The 24,537-nt window shown below is 36.5% G+C and overlaps 1 protein-coding gene across 3 annotated transcripts in view; it reads right to left on the bottom strand.

Annotated features, from left to right (window-relative positions):
* Piezo (piezo type mechanosensitive ion channel component) overlaps nt 1–24,537 on the bottom strand; it is a 1,325,935-nt gene that overhangs the window by 873,957 nt on the left and 427,441 nt on the right. For all 3 annotated transcript variants that reach the window (XM_090398322.1, XM_090398324.1, XM_090398323.1), the window contains one exon: nt 19,812–20,011. In XM_090398322.1, coding sequence (XP_090254448.1) covers nt 19,812–20,011 — 200 coding nt within the window. The remainder of the gene's footprint in view (nt 1–19,811; nt 20,012–24,537) is intronic.

Raw genomic sequence — 24,537 nt, 5'->3', positions numbered from 1 at the left:
TGGTATGGTTGACAACTAGTTCAATAGATTCAGAAGAAATATCAGATAAATTAGCCAAAAGACCAAACTAGCAGTATACAAGACAGTGTTCAAACCAAGTTTAAGCTATATGCTGGGGTTAGAAATAAAGCACTTGATCAAAGACTGGAGATCACAGATATGAGAGTTCTGAAAAAAATTAGAGGAGTAAACAGATGGTAACAACAGCAGAATCATATTTAAAATGAAAATATTAGAAAGGTACTTCACTTTTTTAGCATCCAAGAACGTGTGAGCAGTGTGGCGAGGTGTGACTTAAACAGAATGGGTGAGGAAAGAATACCAAAACAGGTATTTGTTGCCATAACAGCAGAAAAGAGACTGAGAGGAAGACTAAGGTCTAGATGGATTGATTTAGTCAGAAATGCCTTAGAAGAATGAAATGTTAGATATAACAGTACTGGAGTGGTGAAATGTAATAAACTAATTTGGAGGAAAATTACTGATAGAAGATTAATAATAATTTAAACATAATCATGCAATGTGCTTTCATAGTAACCTGAAGAGCCCTTGGGGATACATATCTTTCCACTCCTGCAGTGTCCTCCTATTTCATTTAATGTGGGGTTTTTCAATACAATTCCAATCTCCAGCTGCTATGATGTAGTGGGGACACCAAATAAGTATGGCTCCAATTCCTAGAAGAATTTTCGTCTAACTTTACCATTGGATGGAGCATACCATTTATAAACCTTATTATGCATCCACAGTACTTCCAGTCTATTTAAGATTCTCCCTTCTACAGCTCTTTATATATTACAAAATGACCCAAGGAGGGGGGGGGGACTCCTACTTCAGCTCTGTTGGAAGTTTTTCCACTTGGTTTTACTATAAATTAAAGATACCAAGAAATTATATACTTTATTTAATCCTTTATCCAAGTGTGAGCAAACAAAGTTTGTGCCTAAAGTAATTTGTTTCTGTCTGCCAGGGAATTTTAGTATTGAATAGTAACACATCTCCTGCAGGAGACATTGGCCTTTTTGAGAAAAGAAAAGCTGAGCTATTCTGGGGGTTGACTTCCAATCTACACTTGGAGAACCAACCCTCCAGCTTTAGAAGGTTTTCTTGAAGCTTTCTGGTAATGAAATGGGGTCTGAGAGATCTGGTTAGTATTGCCATATCGTCTGCATACAGGGCCAAAATGGAAGTCATTGGATTGTGCGGGATGTCTGACATGTATACAGAAAACAGCAATGGAGCCAGTAGAGATCCCTGCAGCACTCCAGCAAAGATATGGCGCTGGGACGATGTAGAACCGTTGATTTTAACTTGCATTGATCTATTCTGAAGATATGAATGAATTAGGTGAACCTTTTTTAGTGAGGTACCGGCTGAGATAAGTTTGTGTAGGAGTCCAAAATGCCAGATTTTGTCAAATGCTTTGGATAGGTCTAGGAAAACAGCTCCTGTGCACTGCCGCCAGCTGTAGGTTGTAGCTGGTGGTGATGTATTCGACAATTCTGTGGATTTGCTGGGTAGTACTATGGTGTTGCTGAAAACCAAACTGTTCTTTAGGGAGGATGTTTAGGTCATTTACAGAGTTTGGAGTCGTAAGAGGATGACCTTCTCCACAACCTTACCCAGATTGGAGATGAGATTGACTGGACGATAATTTTGCGGTAGGTGTGGGTCTTTGCCTGGCTTATGTATAGGAATTACATCAGCCAGTTTCCAGGTGGAAGGAAAATAGTGAAATCTTAAAATTGCATTTATTATACTGGTCAGGTGCACTACTGCTTTTCGGGGCAGAAGTTTGATCACCCGATTAGTAATGCCATCTGGCCCAGGAGCTTTTTTGTTCTTTAATTTTTTAATAATGTCATATATCTCAGCAGGTGATGTTGGTGCAATATGGTCAGTGCTGGTGATAAGAAGTTTGAGTGAGTGTCTGACCTTGCTGTGAATCTTATATATGTGGTCAAAGTCAAGGTTTTCGAAGGCCTGCATTGCTCCTCCAAATTGTATGCTATAACTTCTGCTTTATCTACATCTGTGTGAGCAAGGCCCTGGTCAGAGAATACCGGGAGAAGGGATATGTCTTTGTTTTTTATATTTTTCAGTAGTCCCCAGATGGAGTGATCAGTAGGTGAAATGGAGGCTAACTTTTCTTCCCATACTTGGTCTCTATGAGTGAGCTTTGAGTGCATCTCTTACTGCTCCATTTAATCTGTTTAGATTTGTTTTATCTTGTGGTGCACACATGTTATGGAATCTTTTCCTAGCTCTGTTGTTGTCTCTGATCAAGTTCATGATGTCTTCAGGCAAACGATCTGGCTTGCAGGCAGATTTGTAGGAGGTACCTACCGTTATAGTAGAATTAATTTGTTGTGCGAGATTTTTAACTGCAGTTTCTATTTCTTCTTTTGTGCATATGTGAGGAACAGGTCCAATATAATCCTTCAGTGCTGTTGACAGTCTTTCCCGTGCTATGTAGGAGTGAGAATGAGGAAACGGGTATTCTTGTTTTCCCAGCTGTAGTAGAATTGGGTTGTGATCGGATGATAGTTCATCCATGGATGTAATGCTGTATTGAAGTTTGATATTCTGCAGGATAGCTATATCCAGGATATCAGCAGTGCCAAATGTACTGAGATGAGTTGGTTCTGTGGGGCCTGCCACAACAGCGTTGCTTGATCCTAAGTAATTGGAAAAGATGCAACCATTCTTGTTGGTGGTTGAGCAATTCCATGCAGGGTGATTGGAGTTCAGATCCACTGCTATAATGGTCGGCTCTCTGACGCATAAGATGGCATTTAGGTCAGAGTGTAGTAGAAATTTTTGGGGAGGGTTGTAAGCTGAGTTGATTTTCAACCTGTCAGCAGAACTGGTGACTACTTCCACGCCTGTGATCTCAAGGTTAGTGGTTGAAGGGTTGCTCACAGAGTGGTGCTTAATATAATTTTTAATGAAGATGGCAGTGCTGCCGCCTCTGTAGAGTAATGTATCATTTATGTATAGGTGATAACCCCTTATTTTAGGATTGTCTGAGGGTCTTAAATGAGTTTCACTGATTAATAAAACATTTGGTTGATACCTATATGTGAAATCTCGGAATTCCAGAATTTTTTTTTGAGATGCTGGAATGAGTTTGTTACTATTCATTTATGAGAGCTGTGAGAATGACCTGTGTTTCACGAAGAAATCTTTCAGTGGAGGTTTCAGTAGGGTTTGATAGGCTGAAATTTTGTAGCATGTTTGCTAATGAGGCCGTAATAACAGCTGTTAGATTTTTAGGTGCTACTGGTTGATTTTGTTCTGGTATTGGTCTATGTGTATGGGTCACATCGGCATGACTTCTTGTTTGCTTTTGGGTGTCTCTATTTTTGGAGGTCTCCGACTGTGGCCGCTGAGTCTCCGGTTTTGATGCTTGGGCCTCTGGTGTTCTTATACTGTAGGAGGAGGGCTGATTGACTACCTCCATCCGTCTGTTCTTTGGGTGCTGAGTACATCCTTTGAAGTTTGCAGGATGAGGGCCACCGCAGTTAGCACATTTGGCCAAGGTGGTCCTCGGCTTAGTGCAGATATTGGTTGGGTGACTGTCCCCACATTTCAAACATCTATATTCTGCTCTACATAGGTTCTGGGCATGGCCAAACTTCTGGCACCTGTAGCACTGCCCAGAAGATGATCTTTTCCGCAGTGGTTCTGGTGTGACGATGAGACCACAGACTGTTTTCAAGTTGTAGATATCCTTGTAAATTTTATGAATCTCTACTAGGACTAATGGCATGGGAGTCTTGTCTGCTTTGTACATTCTGCTGATCCTGAGAATTCAGGTCAGCAGCTATTTCTGCTGTGTCAATGTCTTTACAGACACCACGAAGGACCACTTTTAAGTTTTTTTCCGAGCTGAGCGCAAAGGTATGATACTGGATGCCTCTAACATCCAGTTCTTTGGTCAACCTTCTATAGTCTCTCGCTGTTGCTGGCTGGATCTTTATGCCTTCATCCATGTTTTTGGCCTTAATGAAGCCAATGTGCAGATTGGACATTGTGGATCTTAAAGCTGCCCATTTCTGCTTTTCTCTATGGATGATCGGAGGCACCTTTTCTTTGGGAGAAATAGCAGCGTCTGAACCCTGAGAATCCTGTTCCATTTCGTTGTCATTGTGCGGTTCCTCTGTTGTTCTTCGCTTTTTGCGTGCGTGCACTTCTACAAAGTCTGAAGGAGTAGAAGGCACCAATTCTAACTGATCTTCTGCGACAATGTCTGTGACACTTTCCGGGGGAAACGTGTCATAAAGTTTCACTTTTCCCGGCCAATTGTTGTTAAGTAGTTCACCTAGTCTTATAGATTCTCTATAGACCTCCTCGAATATTGTCTCATTTAGCTGTTTTTCCATGACTATCAATGTGAAGTATGTAAAGTTGGAAAAAAAAAAAAAACTGCTTACCGTGCAGTTGTAGTCTTACCAGCACTGCTACAGGACTCTGAAATGTTTTGGTAAGAGCACTGATTCAAAAAAATGTATGATCTTCAAGACACATAATATAATAAATGCACCACAATTCCAAAACTGACCAAACCCTCATTATTCACTAACTTCGTAATCCTCATTTGATCATGACCATCAACTCCACTCAGTCAGACCTGGTTAAACTAATGTAGAAATCATATTTTCAAATACAAGTAGTCAAAAGGTGCCACACCTTATTATTAAAACATTCTGGATTAGAGATAGTTGTTGGAAGTTTTTCCACTTGATTATACTATAAATTAAAGATACCAAGAAATTATATACTTGGTTTAATCCTTTATCCAAGTGTAAGCAAACAAAGTTTGTGCCTGAAGTATTTTCAGGAATAGAAAATACTTCAGGTGAATCAACATAGTCCACAATCGGACAGAGAGGAATGTCTTCCTTATGGATCTTAGGTAGACTATAAAACCTATGAGTCATTACAAAATGTGTTTTTAACTTTTATATGGTGTCTGTATCCAACATCGAATGAAATAATCTCCGCTTAGAAAGTTTCATCCATCCTACTTAAAGCCAAGCTTCCTCCATTGAACATATCTTCATCTGAAAAGAAAGCTCTACACTCTATAAGATGCAACAGTCACTGTTATCACCGAAGCAGACAAGAAAAAAGCTACAGTAGTTATGGATTCCTCAAACTATAAAAGAAAAATTCTCTTTTACTATGAGATCACTCTCAACCTACCAAGAAATGGATCACAACCTCACTAACAGGCAACTTAAAAAATTAAATTCCCTTCTAAACAAAGTTAAGTTTAGCTGCCAGACACCATAGAAAAATTAAAATTGCATTTTGCAAGTACTCCTAGGTTTTATGGTCTACCTAAGATCCATATGAAAGACATTCTTCTCCATCTGATTGTGGGCTGTATTTATTCACCTACTTACCACATAGCCAAATATTTAGCAAACCTATTGAAATCACATATAGGTAATTCTCCTTTTTTTAAAAAATGCGTCAGATTTCTTAGATTAAAAAATGTCTCCATACAACCTACTGATCTTATGGTGAGCTTTGATGTAGAATCCCTATTTGTAAACGTACCTCTCAAAGAGACTTTACAACTACTTACTGATATTTTCCCACAAGATATAATAAGACTATTCAAATTCGTGATGCATTCCGGAATCAAAACAAATTCTACAACCAAGTAGAAGGAACTGTAATGGGAAGTCCACTCCCCCTTGCTTTAGCCAACCTTTATTTAGAATATTCAGAAGACTTCCTTTTTTTCATCTATAAACCCTCAACTTTTATTTCAGGTTAGATATATAGACTTTTTTGCTGTGTGGCCACACCATTTAGATTCCTTACCTACTTTTTTAGCTAAAATCTACACCGTCATATCAAATTCACTATGGAAATTGAAAAAGACAACTAATTATTCTTTTTAGACATGATTCTCATCCACTCACCATCAGGTTAATTTAACCACATCAATTTATAGAAACCACTTTTAATTGACGATACATTCCCAACAATCTGCACATCATCCTTCTCAAAAGACAGAATCATAAAATGCTTAATCCGACGAACTAGAACTAATTGTTCACTTCCCATCAGTTACAGGAAGAACTCTCTACTATCCAACAGTATATGATTAAACATACTACTGTGGTTACGTGTGTATGTTTAGTCACGAATGCTCCACAGGCTTCATCATACAACAAACAGCATATGAAACTAAATGGCTCCTCTAAAAGAACTATACGTCTTCTTGACTCCTACAAACCCAACCAAAATAACAAAGAATCAATACATCGAGTTCCAATCCCATATCTCCAGCATTTCAGAGCCTATTTCAAGAAGTCTGAGGAAATATGATTTAGTAGCTACCTATATTCTCATTAATAAACTATCCACATATTTCCCATCGTCTAAAGATAAACTCTCAACTATGTCTCTTCCTGAAGTACATCAAGTTCCATGACGTTTAAAAGAAAAAAGAATCATCAATCTTATATTCTTCACAACAAATCCGATAAGTCTGGATTATCGCAACGTGGAATAGAGGCAGACCACAACATTCTTTGGTCCAAAACTCACCTTCTACACAGATGTTGTTATATATTCAAATGCTATTCAAAGAGAGTGCTGAGGCCTTAGTTCACCGCCCTAACTTGAATCGGAATGACTGCCTATCCTTGTCAAAAATATGGGAAAGTTTGATCCGAATAACACTTTTTTTTTTTTGATGATAATAGAAATTATATAATTATTTTATAATCACTTTTATGATTAACCTTTTCTTCAGTGAAGAATAATGCTATTAGCGATTTAACATCACACGACTTGTACTATTTTGAATAATTCAATTGTTTGCATTATTCAAAATTGTTAAAAATGATGATAGTTTGTTATTTTCAAACTGAAATATTTGGCAGTATATTTAATAAATAATACTTCTTGTGATTATGTGTAGATAATTCATGATACTATGGCACAAGTTTCCCTCAAAACTAGAATATAGTTTCTTGCTTAATATGCCTGTGGAATCCTCATAGAATTAATGAGGCAATGCAAAAATGAGATACTATGATTAGTAAAGTGTCACTGGCAAGTCTTTAACTTACAGATTTTGGATGAACCTGATGAGGTCTTTGATCTGTGAGGAAGCAATTGTGTAGCCTGTTTCTTGTAAACTGTTTTCCAGTTTTTTTATAGTTGCTTTCCGTTATTTCAATTCCATGCCTATTGTTCTTGATTTGGAAGTTAGTTACTTTCTTTTCATGTAGATGATAATCATACCAAGAAAACTTTGCATCAGTAAACTTTATTAATTTTTCTTTAATTCTTTAATCTCTTCATTTCCCTTTATTAGCATGAGATGGTTCTTCATAGTCCATAAACTCTTCCAAGTCTAAAGAGCTCGCATTTGACAATCTGCAACCTTCTCCATCTTTACATTTTTTTATAACATCTTTTTCTTTTAGATGTAGTTCCTTTTTTAAATTTTTCTGTTTATCCTCAATATTTTATTAATTCATCTTTCCTTTTTGATTATCTTGTCTGTATATTAAGTTCTTTCAGTTGTTTTACTTGCTTTTCTGTTTCTTCTCCAGTTTCTCCTTGTAGAACGGTTTCATGTATTTGCATTTCGTCTTGTATCTGTTCATTTGTTATAATAGATTCATTATTGGTAATTTCAATTGATGTTGTTCCATCCATATTTGACTGGGAAAGTGACTCCTGCAGTTCTGAAATTTGGGAGCTAATTTCTAGTTAATTTGGTTTCACACTTTTGTGATTTTAATAAAGACCAAAGCCTCTGCATTTAATTGTAATTAAAAAAAAACAAAAAAACTTCAGTAGTAAGACTGAGAATTAAATAATCCCGTGATGTAGAAAAAATTCTATGCCACCAGCAATACTCTATTTGAGCTACTATAAAATGACACAAAAGTAATCCCATAATGCAGATATTAACTGCACTACCAGCAATCTTAAGATTCATTTAAAAAACAACAACAACAACAACAACATTGCTAGTGAGGGCAAAACCACCAGTAAAATAAAATCAAAGTGAAAAACAAACAAAAGAAAACCAAAGTACTTATCTCGCCAAAATTCGAGATGTCATCAGTGGGAGCCAGACCCAAGGTTGAAGTAATGCAGAAGTCACATTTCCATATATAAATAACCAAAAGGTGTTTGGATTAGAGATAGATGTTGAAAGTTTTTTCACTTAGTTATACAATAAATTATAGATGCCAAGAAATTATATTCTGGGTTTCATCCTTTATCCAAGTAAAGCACACAAAGTTTGAACGTGAAGTTACTTCGTGACTGTTTTTTTAACACTTGGCTAAAGGATGAAATGAAACCAAGAATATAATTTCTTGGCAACTATAATTTACAGTACATCTATCTCTAATCCAAAGTATTTTAGTAATAAGGTTCTGGGTCTGGCTCCCACTGATGAGACCTCAATAAAGGTTGAAACCAGTCTGGGTAGTGGTCCTTCCCATAATGCAGAGCATTACAGATGTCTGTAAGGATATGTGTTGCATTATGAGATATATGGCAATTGATGTGAAGTCATTAGCCTCTGCATACAAGTAATCCAGTTGTGAAGTTACATGCAAACTTTTCTCACACTTGGATAAAGGATGAAAACTAAGGATATAATTTCTTGGCATCTACAATTAATAGAATAACCAAATGAAAAAACTTTCAACATCCTCTTTGGGGAGTGAAAGTTTGACACTGCCTCTGACTGTCAGAATTTGAACGTGCATTCTAATACATAAATCAGAATTATCACAGTCATATGACTGTGATAATTCTGATTTATGTACTAGAATGCAAATACAATAATAACTCATTTTAAGTACCAAACATTCTAAATATTTCATAATTAAAGTGGTCTTTTTTTTTAAATTTTTTTTAATGCAATGGGAGCATTAATTATTCTCATGGTTATACTATCAAACAAAAAATTTTAATAAAAATATGTAAATCAATTATGAAAGTACCTTATTGAGGGTAAAATACCAAGCTGAAGTTAACAAATTGCACAACTGAGAGAAACTGTAATACAGTCAATTTAGTGGTAATTATCAAATCCATTATGTAAATGCCACTTAATATATCATGATGCTCTTCAAAAGCACTATAGGTTTTCATGAAATAAATAGTAAATGAAAAGCTAGCTAAATATACCAAAAAAAAAAAAAAAGAAGAAACAAACTTCAAAACATCCTTTCTTTTAGTGTTACATGGTGATTAGCATTCATTTTTGAAATTATGGATTCTACAACAGTGTTAAAATAATTCTTTTTATTATCCCGACATTTCGCTCTTCATATCAAGATCATCATCAGGAGCATGCATAAATATACAAGACAAGCCGCGTTACATTTCAAACCGTAAGCTAGAGAAACAACGATTTGATCACATTCTACTCACTGGCATGACTTATAGTGAAAAAAAATATATATTACATCACGATAGATTTCATTTATGATTACATGAATAAACATTATTGCTTACAGGTGGTTTTCCTTCCAGTAACAGTGATGTCCTATTTCTATTATTACAATTGTTATTCTTGATTTAAAAAAAAAAAAAAAATATATATATATATATATATATATATATATATATATATCAATTACACCATGAATAAACAATCATTCTTTTAGATTTTTTCTTGAACAGCGATGTTCTATTTTTTAGTATTAAAGTCATTTTAGATTTAGGATCCTGGATTTTCTACAGTCCTGTTTATAGTTGTTCTTAGAGAGGAAGGATTCATGGGACGAATATATTATTATTATTACGGGCAACTCCAGGGAGTCATTAGACTCATCGAGGGAGGCCCCAAATCATTTTCATCACAACTATTCGACATTCATACAGTATCTATCATACCTCGCCTTAAACTCATTCACTGTCACAGCATCCACCACAGACTCAGGGAGCGCATTCCACTCATTCACTACTCTAAAAGTAAAGAACCCAGCTCTAACACCTTTACTAACCACACTTTTGCCCAGTTTCCATGGATGTCCCCTAGTCCTCCCACAACCAGCCCTGTTCTCAAAAATATCTTCTGAATTAATTTTATAGAAACCCTTCAGTAATTTGAATGTCTCAATCATATCTCCCCTCCTCCGCCTATCCGCCAAATTTTGCAACCCACAAATCCTCAACCTGTTCTCATACGGTTCATTCCACAGACCTGCTATCATCTTGGTCACTCGCCTCTGGATCCTCTCCACCTCCTCCCCATCAAGAAGAAACCTAGGTGACCAAATCTGAGCAGAGTAGTCGAGATGAGGTCTTATCAAGGCTCGATACAGAGGAACAATAACCTGCTTGTCAATGTATTCTTCAGCAACCAAGTGATTTGATGAGCTGATTTGGCCACTTTTGCAATGTGTCCCCTAAATTTCAATTCCTTATCCACCAACACTCCTAAATCTCGTGCCTCATCAATTTCCTGGAGCACGGTTCCACCAATGCAGTAAACTGCCTCCCATCTTTTCACCCCAAAATGCATAACCTTACATTTTGCCACATTAAATTGACATCCATTCTCCCTAGCGCAGACCTCCAATCTATCCAAATCATCCTGCAAAATTTTGACGTCATCTGCATTCACTATTGCCCTACCCAACTTCGCATCATCCGCAAACAAATGAACTGTTCCTCTCAGATCCTTTCCTATATCATTTATGAACAAATTAAACAGCAGTGGTCCAAGAACAGATCCTTGTGGTACACCACTAGTCACAGGCCGTCTTGTGGACTCTACTCCTCAGTAAACCACTCTCTGATATCTCTCCGTCAACCACCCTCCTATCCATCTCACCAACCCTATGTCCATTCCCATATGCTGCAATTTACTGATTAGAATTCCATGTGGTATCCTGTCAAAGGCCTTAGCAAGGTCCAGCAGAATCACTGTATATGCCTTCCATATGTATGGGATTTTGAGACCATCATTATTGTTTAGATTGGGGTGATTGATAATGATCTCACAAGCTTCCTTAAATTTGCATTCATAAAATGTTTTGGCGTGATGTAGACCACTAGTGCTTTTCCAGACAATTCTATGTAAGGCGTTCACAGGGCATGATCAGAAAGGCCAGCTTCACCATAATTATTATATTTAATGCGTCGCTTATGTTCTTTTTGTCTGATCGGAATTGTGCATCCTGTTTCTCCTATGTATGTTGCAGGTGCAGTAAATATGGTATACTCCAGGGTGGGCCAGCGGAGGGAGTGGGTCTTTGGATGAGCTGAGTAAGCTTTTTAATTTTGCAGGAGGTTTAAAGGTGGCTTTGGGACTGTATTTTTGTAGTACTCTGTTTATTTTGTCTGATGTCCCTTTAATGTAGGGAATGGTTATAGTTTTACTGTAGTTTGGTTTGTCTTTGTTTTTTTATTGAGGTCTTGTAGAGAATTTTGTTAATAGTGTTTTGGCTGTATCCACTTTTTTGAAAAGTATTGCTGATCACTTTAAATTCGTTTTTCAGTGCCTGTTCACTGGAGCAGATCTTCAGAGCCCTCTTTTTTAGGGTACTGATGACATCTAGTTTTTGTGTTGAGTGGTGGTAGGAGTTTATGTGTGTATATATTGGCCAGTATGTGTCAGTTTTCGGTAAACTGTGAAGGAAAGATTGCCCGAGGGAAGACGAGTGACAAGTGTATCTAGAAATGGCAGTGTGTTATGTGTTTCAATCTCAATTGTGAACTGTATATGTTTGTGTTGCTTGTTTAGATGATGCTTATGAAGTGTTGTGTGTTTTTGATATGGGTTGGGGGGGGGGGATGCCCTACCAGCTCCTTGAGTGTTGCAGCTAATTTTTTGGCTAAGTGATAAGTCGGGCTATCAATCCTTTCGACTATGGGCCTTAGCGGTGTGTTTTCTTTGTGAATTTTCGGTACCCCGTAAATTCTCGGGAGATGAGCGTAGTGTGGAAATAGTTTTTTGACCGTATCTTCGGGCCATGTGGTAATTAACTTAAGTAGATTCTCTGTTTCCTTTTTTATTCTGTTAGTTGGTTATAGTAAACTAATTGGTATGTGTTATTGCCCGAGACCAGCAGATTCATTTTTTCCACATAAGTGGTTCAGTTCAAGATAACAGTGGCATTTCCTTTATCTGCTCTGGTTATTAAGATGTTCGGATTTCACTTTAGTGATTTTATCGCTGTTAATTCGTGTTGAGTTAGGTTGCTTGTTATTGTTTTGTCATCATCATCAAATTCCTGCCATGTACCCTCAAGGGGTGTACAGGATATGACAGTACTACATGAAAAAATTACATCATTACTAACTTCCTATCTACAATTTTCCTCCAAATCAGTCTGTTACTTGTCAAGACTCCAACATTATCAGATCTTATATTTCTATCCTCTAAGGCACTTTGTACCTTATCAATCCACCTATATCTTGGTCTTCCTCTGGGTTGTTTTCCTGCCAACCAGGCAGAGAACACTTGTTTTGCTAATCTTTCCTCTCCCATTCTATTTAAATGACCATACCACCCGAGATTAGCTCTGCTAACGCATTCCTGGATGCTGACAATGTCAAGTTCTTTCCAAATGTCCTCATTTTTAATATGATATTGCCATTGATGCCATCTGTTCACGCCTCTAATCTTTCTCAGGACTCTCATATCTGTGGTCTCTAGTCTTTGGTCAAGTGTTTTACTTCTGACCCAGCTCTCAGATCCATAAGTTAAAACTGGTTTGAACACTGTCTTGTATACAGCTAATTTAGTGTTCCGACTAATTTCTCTCTTATTCCATATGAATTTATTCAGTTGACTTCCCACCATACCAGCTTTGTTGTTTCTGTTGTCTATTTTTATATTTAATTTACCATCTTCAGTAAAAATCGTGCCTAAGTAGCTGAAATGTTTTACTTGTTCCACAGGTTCTCCATTCACAACACAGTTGACATTTTCAATGATTCTGCCTATTTTCATTGTCTTTGTCTTTTTATTGCTGACTTTCATACCATATCTATTACAACAGCTATTCAATTTAGTCAGAGAATCTTGCAGACTTGTAGCGGATTTATTTAGAAGTATAACATCATCCACATAAAGCAAAGAGCTGACATTAACATCTCCAATTTTGATATCAGGTTTAATACCACTTTCCTTCATAATGTGATCCATATAGATAATGAATAACAGAGGGGATAATCTACATCCTTGTCTCACACCAGATTTAACATTAAACCATCTTCCTGTACTTCCTTCAATTCTAACTGCTGACTCACAACTAAAATAAAGACTAAGTATTGCTTGATATAATGCCCCATTGACACCATATAACTGTAGCGTATTGAATAGCTTCTCTCTTGGCACCTTGTCATATGCCTTTTCCAAATCGACAAAACTTAAATACAGATCTTTGTTATATTCCCATGCTTTCTCAATTATTTGTCGTAAAGTGAAGATCTGATCCTGACAGCCTCTATTTGGCCTGAATCTAGCTTGTTCTTCACCAAGCTTTTCTTCCACAATTCTTCTCAACCATTTCTCAAGTATACTTGCATAGATCTTGCCAGGAACACTCAGTAGGGAAATACCTCTGTAATTCTCACATTCAGTTTTATTTCCCTTTTTATATACGGGTACTATGAGAGCTCTACTCCAATCATCGGGAATTTGTCTCTCTGTCCAGGCTTTATGAACTATGCAGTGCAGCCACTGTAAGACTCTTATACCACCATACTTCAGCATTTCTGGTCGAATATCATCTACTCCTGCTGCCTTTCCACATTTCAAGCCTTTGATGGCTTTTTCTACTTCAAGTATGGATATGTATTCCTGACTGCATGCAGCCTGGTCAGTGTTTTTTATCACTGTGCTGTCATCACTGCTTGTTTCATTTAGCAGTTTTTCAAAGTATTTATTCCATACTTCAAGGATATCTTTTTCTCCCATTTCCATGTCACTTTTATCATCTCTAACTCCTTTTACAGCACCCTTTCCTCCATTCCTAAGCTTCTTCAACAACCTCCAGAATATTTTGCCACCTTCTTGATATTTATTTTCTATATTCTTGCCAAAGTCCTCCCATGACTTTTGTTTAGCTAGTTTTACACACTGTTTAGTTTTCTTACATTTGTCTCTATATTCTGTAAGAGTAAAAGCTGACTTATTTGCCAGAAACTTTTGATATGCTTTCTTCTTCTCCTTCACTGCCTCTTTAACTTCCTGTGTCCACCATGGAGTTCTGATTTTTCTATCCTTCTATTTTTCTATCCAAGGCTTCAATTTGCCACTGAATCTCCAAGGTTTGTTTCCTGTTCTCAAACTCTTTCATTTTTTCTTCAATAATCTTTGTGTATTTTAATCTACAGTTCGCATCTGAGAGCTGCTCAACTTTCATTCGTTTTAAAACTTTCTTACATGTTATTCTTTTCAATATGAAATTCAATTTTATCCTGCTCAAGACTAAATAGTGATCATTTCCAATTTCAAATCCTCTGTACACTCTGGTGTCCTGCACCAGGGAGAAAACATCACTATCAACAATAACTTAGTCAATGAGACTTTTCTTATTCCTAGCCTCTTCTCTCCATGTGAATTTGTGCACATTTTTATGTTGGAACATGGTGTTAGTAATAACCAGTCCATGTCCTGAGCAGAAATCCAACAGATTTATTATTTATTGTTTTGTTATGATTTAAAATGTTGGCAGTTTCTAAACGTATTTTTTCTGCTATGTTATTTGGGATGAATCTTAGGCCTCTTTCAATATTCAAGTTTGTTTATCGATTTGGGTGTTATGGCATAATTTAAATCTTTGTTAAGTATCGAGATTTCATCTTTGTTTAAAGCGTGGTTGGATAGGTTAACTATATTCCTGTCACCTGTAGGTGATTGGTGGCTCCTCTTGTTTCTTACATCTAGTTGGCTGTTATTGTTCATTATGGAGAAATTTGAATATGGGAATGATGATCTTGATATGAAGATCAAAACATCGGGATAATAAAAAGAGTTATTTTAACGCAGTTGTAGAATCTATAATTTCAAAAATGAAAACTTCAAAACATTTAACATGTTTTGAAGTTTTCATTGGGCAGGAACAAATCTTGTTGCTGTACTTGGGACAGGACATGAAAATTTCTTTTGTGCTTCCCATTTTGCCTATCAGACAATCATACCACAAATCGTGAGATTGGCATGCTTTGTTGAAACCAAAACTGCGTGGGGAGGGTAGAGAATGTGTTTGTTTCAGGATAAATTAAAAACCAATAACTAAGAGGAATCCTATATTTGTTTGGAATTTTTAAATTACTAAAAGATATAAATATGTGAACTACATCAGAATGACTGATGCATTCTCACATATAAGAATGAGAAAGAATAGATGTGAAAAGAAATACCTTCCTTGAAGGCAAATGAAATACTAATAATTTACAGTAATGGTATTATGCTATTGTCAGAGCAGAGTAAAAGGTAAATGTTGTAGGAAATATAGTCAGCATATAGCCCAGGTATGACAGTGATGAGATGGAATAGTGAGCAAAGATTATGAATGTTAGCAGACATGTGTACAGGGAAAGGGGTGCATTTTATGAATATGAGGGATGGATTAAGCTGTATAAGAGAGGTGGACTGCATCTGAATGGATCTGGTGTGAGTCACAAGACAATATTGCTGAATAAAAAAAAAAGTAATAACTGTGGTGAAAAGAAGATCTGAGAAAGCAATAGCTGATGTGGAAGATCAGGAAAGTAGGACAGAACAGCTTCTGGATAGATAGGTGAGTGAAGGGAGTGAGAGAAGGTACACAAGACAGACTGAGAATAGGTGGGAGGGAGGTCAGGGTGGACAAGAAGACAGAAGTCAGTGATGTGGTCTAAAAGAAAGGATAGTAAAAAAGCCTCAGGAGAGGTAAAGTGAAAAATACAAGAAGATAAGGATGTCAGAAGTGTGGGTGCTGGATACTAAGGTGGGTGTGTGAGTGGACAAGAAAGGATTGAAATGGCCAGTGGAATATTTAGGTCTGTGGGAGTCCATACATCTGGCATTTAAATAATTTGGGTAGAACAGGGATGTACAGCTCAACAGGACAGTTAAGATAAGGTGCTTTTAAAGATGTTGGAAGTATGGATGTATTGAGAGTAAGGATGATGATCCTGGTCAGAACCAGGCCACCATCCCCACATATCAGGATGTATCTCATACCTCTCACTCCTTGATCTTCAAACTATGAACATATCTCATCATCTGGAAACTGGTATTCCATTCACTGATGTTCCTCTGAGCAATTTTTTGAATGTTGCTGACATGATATTTCTACAAGAATATCACCAGATCATAGTTTTATTAACAGTCGTGTGGTTAGCCTAGTGGCTTTGTGCTTCACAACCATATGCCTGGGGAAGGAGTGTCCTACATCCGATTCCTGTCGGAGATGTGAGGAGCTAAAGGATCTTCCTCAGCCATAGTCAAGTTAACCGGTCTTGGGCATGGATAGCAGGATTTTTTCCTGCCAGTTTATCTGGGGTTTTTCATCCTGCAAGCAGGCAAACCGGCCCCATGAACACGAAATCCAAGCATGCGTGGAAGGTTGTGGGCCTTAAAGGCCTGTTAAAGCCAATAGGATAGTTTCATTAACTGTTTTGAGAGATTATGTCAATCCTTCTAAATCCTTTTGAATAAAGAAGTGTGAAATTTTTCTATTGCCTTTTCACCAATTTTATAGATAATGAAACACACTGGTACATTTATACTGATGCCACATGTCTCTTGTTTCTTACTTCTGCTATCAAATGATGTATCTATGGTATCTTTACTTAGCTGTGACCTTGTGAAGTTACTTAAAATGCGAGGATGAAGAATTGTGTCCCGTCCACAAACCATTGGGTAGGAGACTTACTGCAATAACATTGATTCTTGCAGTAAAGCCCACTAGATGATTGTTTCTAGCTGGGCCATCCAGGACTATCTATCTTACCAAAGTAGTGCAAGACTACTAAGATCCAACCATCCCACCCAATGTCCCTGGGTCACACTGCACAACAAACACAGCAGCAGGGAATTGGATTCCAGTGATGTGGTCTAGAAGAAAGGATAGTAAAAAAGATTCAGGAGAGGTAGAGTGAAAAATACAGGAAGATAAGCAAAGAAAAAGAAAAAGAAGGAAAAGGGTCACTGCCATGACTGGGGTACTCTCCATCCCAAAAAGGTGCCCCATAGGGAGGGAGCAATATATAGAAATATAAAGTAAGTGATTATGTCAAACTCAAGAGATGACTTGCAGCTATATCATGGTATGAGGAACTGGATAGAGAGGAGATCAATGCTCTGGATGCCTGCTCAGAAACTATCTAGCAGAAGCAATCTGAATGCATGCGAAAAGTCAGGAAGTTAAATATGGTAGTAATAAATTTAGTTTAATCCTTTATCCAAGTGTAAGCAAACAAAGTTTGCACCTGAACATACCTTCAGGACTGAGGTAAGGTGTTACAACACTTAGGCAACTCGCAGCAAAGATGGACCAGGCTCTCATCAATCCTTGTCTCGGTATATGATAATGAATGAATGAAAATGAATATGAATGAAAGAAAACATGAGACATGCAATCTTGAAGAAACATTATAGAGGCAGCACCAGATAAGTGGTAATAATCAGCTGCAAGAGAAGTACAAAGAGCAGACAAGAAAGGTGACTTGTTTCATAAGGGTAGCAAGAAATATAGCATGAGCAGCATTTAGCTAAAGGAGAAGACATTTAAGTTCTTTTGATATGTGACAAGTAAAAGAAAGAAAAAGAATGATGATACTGTTAACAGAAATGGTAGAACAATAATCACTGCTGATTTAGTTAGGATGTTATATTAGTAATTCATAAAGGTATTTCATACTTGTAAATGTCACATCATACAGAACTTGAGAGCAGTGGGAAGAGAGGAGGCATGAATGGTAAGTAAGCAGGAGGTATATGAGGAATTGAGTAAACTTGGTGTTAATAACACTGTGAGACTTGATGACATATCCCCATGTTTTGAGGGAGTGTTCCAGGCAATAGACAACAGCTTTGATGTATCTTTTTTAATATGAATCATAAGATTGTGCTAAGTTCAAACCAAGCGGAAAGAGGGCAAAATTGTTCTGCTTCGTAAGTGTTAACAGGACTAATGCTTCAAATTACAGACCAATCTGTTTATTGGAGTCATGGCTTAAGTGTTACAGAAGTCAATGAGGACTGACGTTCAGAAATGGGTTGACAACAGCTGACAAGCAGCAAAATCTAAACATGCCACTGTGTATACATCTCTCTCTTGTCCATTGCATTAGTCACCTTGTTATAATAAGTAAAACTTACAGGGAATCAGATACTCACTGAGGGAGGCTACCACATATCACCCATAACAGCTGTCATACCTTCTCTTGAATTTCATTCACACTACCTGCACTTGTCACCTCCAAAGGCAATCCATTCCCATCACACACCCACTGTGAGAGTAAAATCTAGCTCTCGCCTCCTTCTTGCTGTATTCATTCTCAATTTCCATGGATGCCCCTCTGTCCTTTCTCCCAACCTCCATAAAATGAAAAATTTCATCTACTGGTATATCTTGTATGATCTTTTCAAAAGTTTATACTCAATCACATTATCTCTCTTTTTCCTGTTTGCTACTCTGAAGTCTACAAATTCTCAATCTGTCTCCATAATCTGTATCCACCAATCCCGGTATCATCTTTAACACTCTCCTTTACACTTTCTATACTGTATCAGCATTACCACAGAAAAGAGAAGACCAGATCTACTCACAGTAGTCCAAATGAGGTTGTATAAAAGGCCTTGTACAGATGCAAAATGTTTTGTGTTATATTCACAATCTTTGCTATATATCCCATGAATTTCAATTTCTTGTCTAATAAAATTCCAAGATGATCCCTAACCTAGTCAGGCTCTTCAAGCATCATCCCACAAATATATGATATTAATATATACCATTGTACTAAAGTGCATAAATTTATACATTTACAAATGTTGAACTCGCAGCCATTTTCACATGCCCACAGTTCCAGCCTATTCAAATCATTCTACCTATCTTTGCATTATCAGCAAAAAAAAATGTATGGCACCTGTCAAATCGCTCCCAATGCCATTAATGTAAAAACTGAATAACAATGGACCAAGGACTGATCCCTGTAGTACACCAGTGGTTACATTAAGTCTTGTAACATGTATCTACACAAAACATAGTTTTATAAAGTTTACAGAGAGAGAGAGAGAAAAAAAAAAAACAGTGCTTTTAATTTGCAAATTTTTTGACATATTATGTCCTTCAACTTAGATCAACAAATCCTGACCAGGTAGTAAACTGCTGTGCTCATAACAAATATGTACAGAATAATGATGAAGCACTTTTCTTCTTACCCACTCAGAGACACAAATCCATTTGAAGTGGAGATTAATAACCAAAGTTCATTTATTTATTCATATGTGTGATTCCTATCGACATATTTATCAGTATTACCAAACTCAAAAAGTTGTGATGTAGATGCTCCCGCTATGGCAGCTGAATAAACAAAACATTCACAGAAATTCAATAATACAGTCAACTCTCACTATATCAAACTCATAGCGACCACAGGCTTGTTTGCTGTAATGGGTAGTTTGTTATAGAGAATTTCTTTTAATACTGCACTCTACCTATGGAGCTTTGGTTCAGACTTTCAGTAGTTTGCTATCATGAGAGTTGACTGTAACAGAACAATAACAGTAATAATTCATTAAATCTTTTGCATTCATGAAATTTAATTACAAGTGTATCTATCAACTAAATAATAGCCATTACCTTTTTCAGTTCTGTTATCAGTATGATCCGATTCAGCTTTCTTTTCTACAGTGTGTGATGTAACAGTTACTGTTCCTGATGTATTACTAAGCTCATCATCTTTTTCTTCGTTGATATTTCTTGATATATTTGTCTCTTCTGCTGCCATAACAGTTGCAGATGTTATACGTGTAGCTTGTTCAACAGCTTCCTCAACTGATCTAAATATTTAAATATATAATTGTTTTATAATACATTAATGTCAAAAGCTAAGAATGAACTACATTTTTACCTGTATATGAAAACATTTTCATGACTACAGTCAAATGTGGACATAAATTTATTGCCAGCATACTAATAAATTATATTACACAAAAAAAAAAAGTGTTATAAATTTTGTATAAATTAAACTGCAATATGTTTTTATCAAAAGTTACTATTTCCTATGTGGGATATAGATTCAGTTTACTGCCTTTCATCTAATCACCAAATATAGTGATATTTATGTATTCTAGAAATCCGATTTCATTATCAGACCTACTGATTTCGAATATTCAGGGGAAATGGAAAGAGTCTCTTATATAACAATAATTTCTTATTCTCATTCTATTTGCTAGTTTTGAATTGATAAAAATGAACAACCAAAACCATTTTGCAATCCTTTCCAATAAAATGTTTCTGTTTGTCAATCAACTTGTATTTAGTAGAAATGGTATATATATCACACTGTCATTATTCTAAATTTTGATGAAGTCATGACTAAGGTCTTTACAAACAACTGATATGTTTATTCATCACTAAAAATTTTGTACAACAAGGAAGTCACATCGCTTTCCCCTAAACAGTTGCAACTGAATGGTTTGCCATAAACAAATAACTTGGCTTTATATAAATGCCATGCTATGGCAGTTAATCTTATTTACATATTTCACTATATCTGTAAAAGTGAATGAAAAACTCACCTTCAATTGAAAATAATGACTGAACTAAGAAGCTTCCAAATAGGAAGAAGTGTGTATCTCATTTTGGTTGCATATATCAACACAAAAGATGCCCAGCATCTGTCTATAAGTGGGCATATGGTGTATCCTTTGGTGTAAATTCCAATCTGTTAAATTAGGGATGTCTAAAAAAAAAAAAGGAACCTGGTATGGGCCATATAAAAATCTTATCTGATCCTCAAAAATATATTTATAAATAGGCCTAAAAATATTTTTTATATTAATTCAAATCATTAGAGATATAAGTGTTCATATGCATATAGAAAATAAATATCAAGAAGGTGGCAAAATATTCTGGAGGTTGTTGAAGAAGCTTAAGAACGGAAGAAAGAGTGCTGTAAAAGGAATTAGAGATGATAAAGGTGACATGAAAACGGGAGAAAAAGATATCCTTGAAGTATGGAGTAATTACTTTGAAAAACTGCTAAATGAAATAAGCATTGATGACAGCACAGTGGTAAAAAACACTGACCAGGCATGCAGTCAGGAATACATATCCATACTTGAAGTAGAAAAAGCCATCAAAGGCTTGAAATGTGGAAAGGCAGCAGGAGTAGATGATATTTGACCAGAAATGCGAAGTATGGTGGTATAAGAGTCTTACAGTGGCTACACTGCATAGTTCAGAAAGCCTGGACAGAGGGACGAATTCCCGATGATTGGAGTAGAGCTCTCATAGTACCCATATATAAAAAGGGAAATAAAACTGAATGTGAGAATTACAGAGGTATTTCCCTACTGAGTGTTCCTGGCAAGATCTGTGCAAGTATACTTGAGAAACGGTTGAGAAGAATTGTGGAAGAGAAGCTTGGTGAAGAACAAGCTGGATTCAGGCCAAATAGAGGCTGTCAGGATAAGATCTTCACTTTACGACAAATAGTCGAGAAAGCATGGGAATATAACAAAGATCTGTATTTAAGTTTTGTCGATTTGGAAAAGGCATATGACAAGGTGCCAAGAGAGAAGCTATTCAATATGCTGCAGTTATATGGTGTCAATGGGGCATTATATCAAGCAATACCTTTATTTGAGTTGTAAGTCAGCAGTTAGAACTGAAGGAAGTACAGGAAGATGGTTTAATGTTAAATCTGGTGTGAGACAAGGATGTACATTATTCCCTCTGTTATTCATTATCTATATGGATCGCATTATGAAGGAAAGTGGTATTAAACATGATATCAAAATTGGAGATGTTAATGTCAGCTCTTTGCTTTATGCAGACGATGTTATACTTCTAAATAAATCTGCTACAAGTCTGCAGGATTCTCTGACTAAATTGAGTAGCTGTTGTAATAGATATGGTATAAAAGTCAGCAATAAAAAGACAAAGACAATGAAAATGGGTAGAATTGTTGAAAATGTCAACTGTGTTGTAATCGGGGAACCTGTGGAACAAGTAAAACATTTCAGCTACTTAGGCACGATTTTTAGTGAAGATGGTAAATTAAATATAGAAATAGACAACAGAATCAGCAAAGCTGGTATGGTGGGAAGTCAATTGAATAAATTCATATGGAATAAGAGAGAAATTGGTCGGAACACTAAATTAGCTGTATACAAGACTGTTCAAACCAGTTTTAACTTATGGATCTGAGAGCTGGGTCAGAAGGAAAACACTTGACCAGAGACTAGAGACCACAGATATGAGAGTCCTGAGAAAGACTATAAGCGTGAACAGATGGCAACAATGGCAATATCTTATTAAAAATTAGGATATTAGGAAAGAACTGGACATTGTCAGCATCCAGGAATGTGTTAGCAGAGATAATCTCAGGTGGTATGGTCACTTAAACAGAATGGGCGAGGAAAGATTAGTAAACCAAGTGTTCTCTGCCAGGTTGGCAGCAAAACGACCCAGAGGAAGACCAAGATATAGGTGGATTGATACGGTACAAAGTGCTTTAGACGATAGAAATATAAGATCTGATAATGTTGGAGTCTTGACAAGTAACAGACTGATTTGGAGGAAAATTGTAGATAGGAAATTAATAATGATGTAATTTTTTTCATGTAGTACTATCATATCCTGTCACCCCTTGAGGGTACATGGCACGAATTTGATGATGATGATGTTCATATGCACACATATGCATTCAAACACTCACAGTCATGAAAATTTTATGTAGGCTCAACTTTTTTTAATATAAACACATGCAAGCCACGAAAGTGTTTATTTCTATTTTGGTTCTAAACACATACTTGAAATTTGAAAAGCAAATTTTTTTTTTTATCATATGAAAATGAACAAATCTGCGATATCCTATTTATAGCTTTACTGTTTACTGTAAAGGAAGGGTGGGGGGAGATGACCAGGGGAAAGAAATAATGTTTGATTAAAGAACGGCTGTATGAAGATTCAAATATGAGAGGTGTAATGATTGACTGGTTGCTTGGTTTATTGGTACAAGGACAGCAAAGGTTACACAATACACAAGATAATAATAAATAGTATAAAGAGATAAATTAGTAAATGTTACATACAAAAAAAAATTTAAATAATTAAGTTAAGCAATGCAGTGTCTCTACATAAATAGAACTAAAAATCAAACGTGTTTGTATAACTTATGAAGGTGATTCCATAAATTTCTGGCCTGACTAACTTTTAGAGGTGATAGAAAGAAAACAACTGTCACTTTTCAACATAATCTCCCTTCACTTCAACACACTTTTAACATCTTTGAATTAACATTTCTATGCCCTTAAAAAAATAGTCTACACTTTTGTCTGCAAAATGGCTTAAAACTGCATCTTTCACCTCAATGTCATCTGCAAATTTTCTTCCTTGAAGGTCTTTCTTCAGTTTCAAGACACAGTAGTAGTCACTGGGTGTTGGATCTCAGCTGTAGGGTGGGTGACCAATCTCCTGGAAGCCACAGTCCTTAACAGCCTTTGCAACAATATCCATATGGACTGGAGCAATGTTGTAAAGCAAGTGAATTCCATGACTGCATTCCTCATCTCATCGTTTTCATGGCATTGCACAGTTTGTGCTGTGTCTCTACATAAATAGAACTAAAAATCAAACGTGTTTGTATAACTTATGAAGGTGATTCCATAAATTTCTGGCCTGACTAACTTTTAGAGGTGATAGAAAGAAAACAACTGTCACTTTTCAACATAATCTCCCTTCACTTCAACACACTTTTAACATCTTTGAATTAACATTTCTATGCCCTTAAAAAAATAGTCTACACTTTTGTCTGCAAAATGGCTTAAAACTGCATCTTTCACCTCAATGTCATCTGCAAATTTTCTTCCTTGAAGGTCTTTCTTCAGTTTCAAGACACAGTAGTAGTCACTGGGTGTTGGATCTCAGCTGTAGGGTGGGTGACCAATCTCCTGGAAGCCACAGTCCTTAACAGCCTTTGCAACAATATCCATATGGACTGGAGCAATGTTGTAAAGCAAGTGAATTCCATGACTGCATTCCTCATCTCATCGTTTTCATGGCATTGCACAGTTTGTGCAGGAGTGAAGCATAATATTCAGCATTCACAGTGGTATTCCTTTCCTTGAAGTCCATCAAGAGAATTTCCTGACAATCCCAAAAGATTGTTGCCATGATCTTTTTGGTGGACTGAGTGACCTTGGCTTTTCTCAGCAGTGCTTCGCCTGGTTTGCACCACTCCATGGATTCCCTTTTGCACAGAGGATCATAATAAAGGACCACGGTTTCATCCCTGGTGACACTGGATTAAAGCACTTACCTCTGATTCTCTCTAAAAACTTGTGGGAACAGGTCACAC

This window comes from Typopeltis vanoorti, chromosome 9, assembly GCF_054136105.1.
Source record: "Typopeltis vanoorti isolate ZY-2024b chromosome 9, IOZ_Tvanoo_1.0, whole genome shotgun sequence".
Taxonomy (NCBI): domain Eukaryota; kingdom Metazoa; phylum Arthropoda; class Arachnida; order Uropygi; family Thelyphonidae; genus Typopeltis; species Typopeltis vanoorti.
The sequence above is the reverse complement of the archived record's forward strand: the minus strand, read 5'-3'. Positions and strand labels throughout refer to the sequence as shown.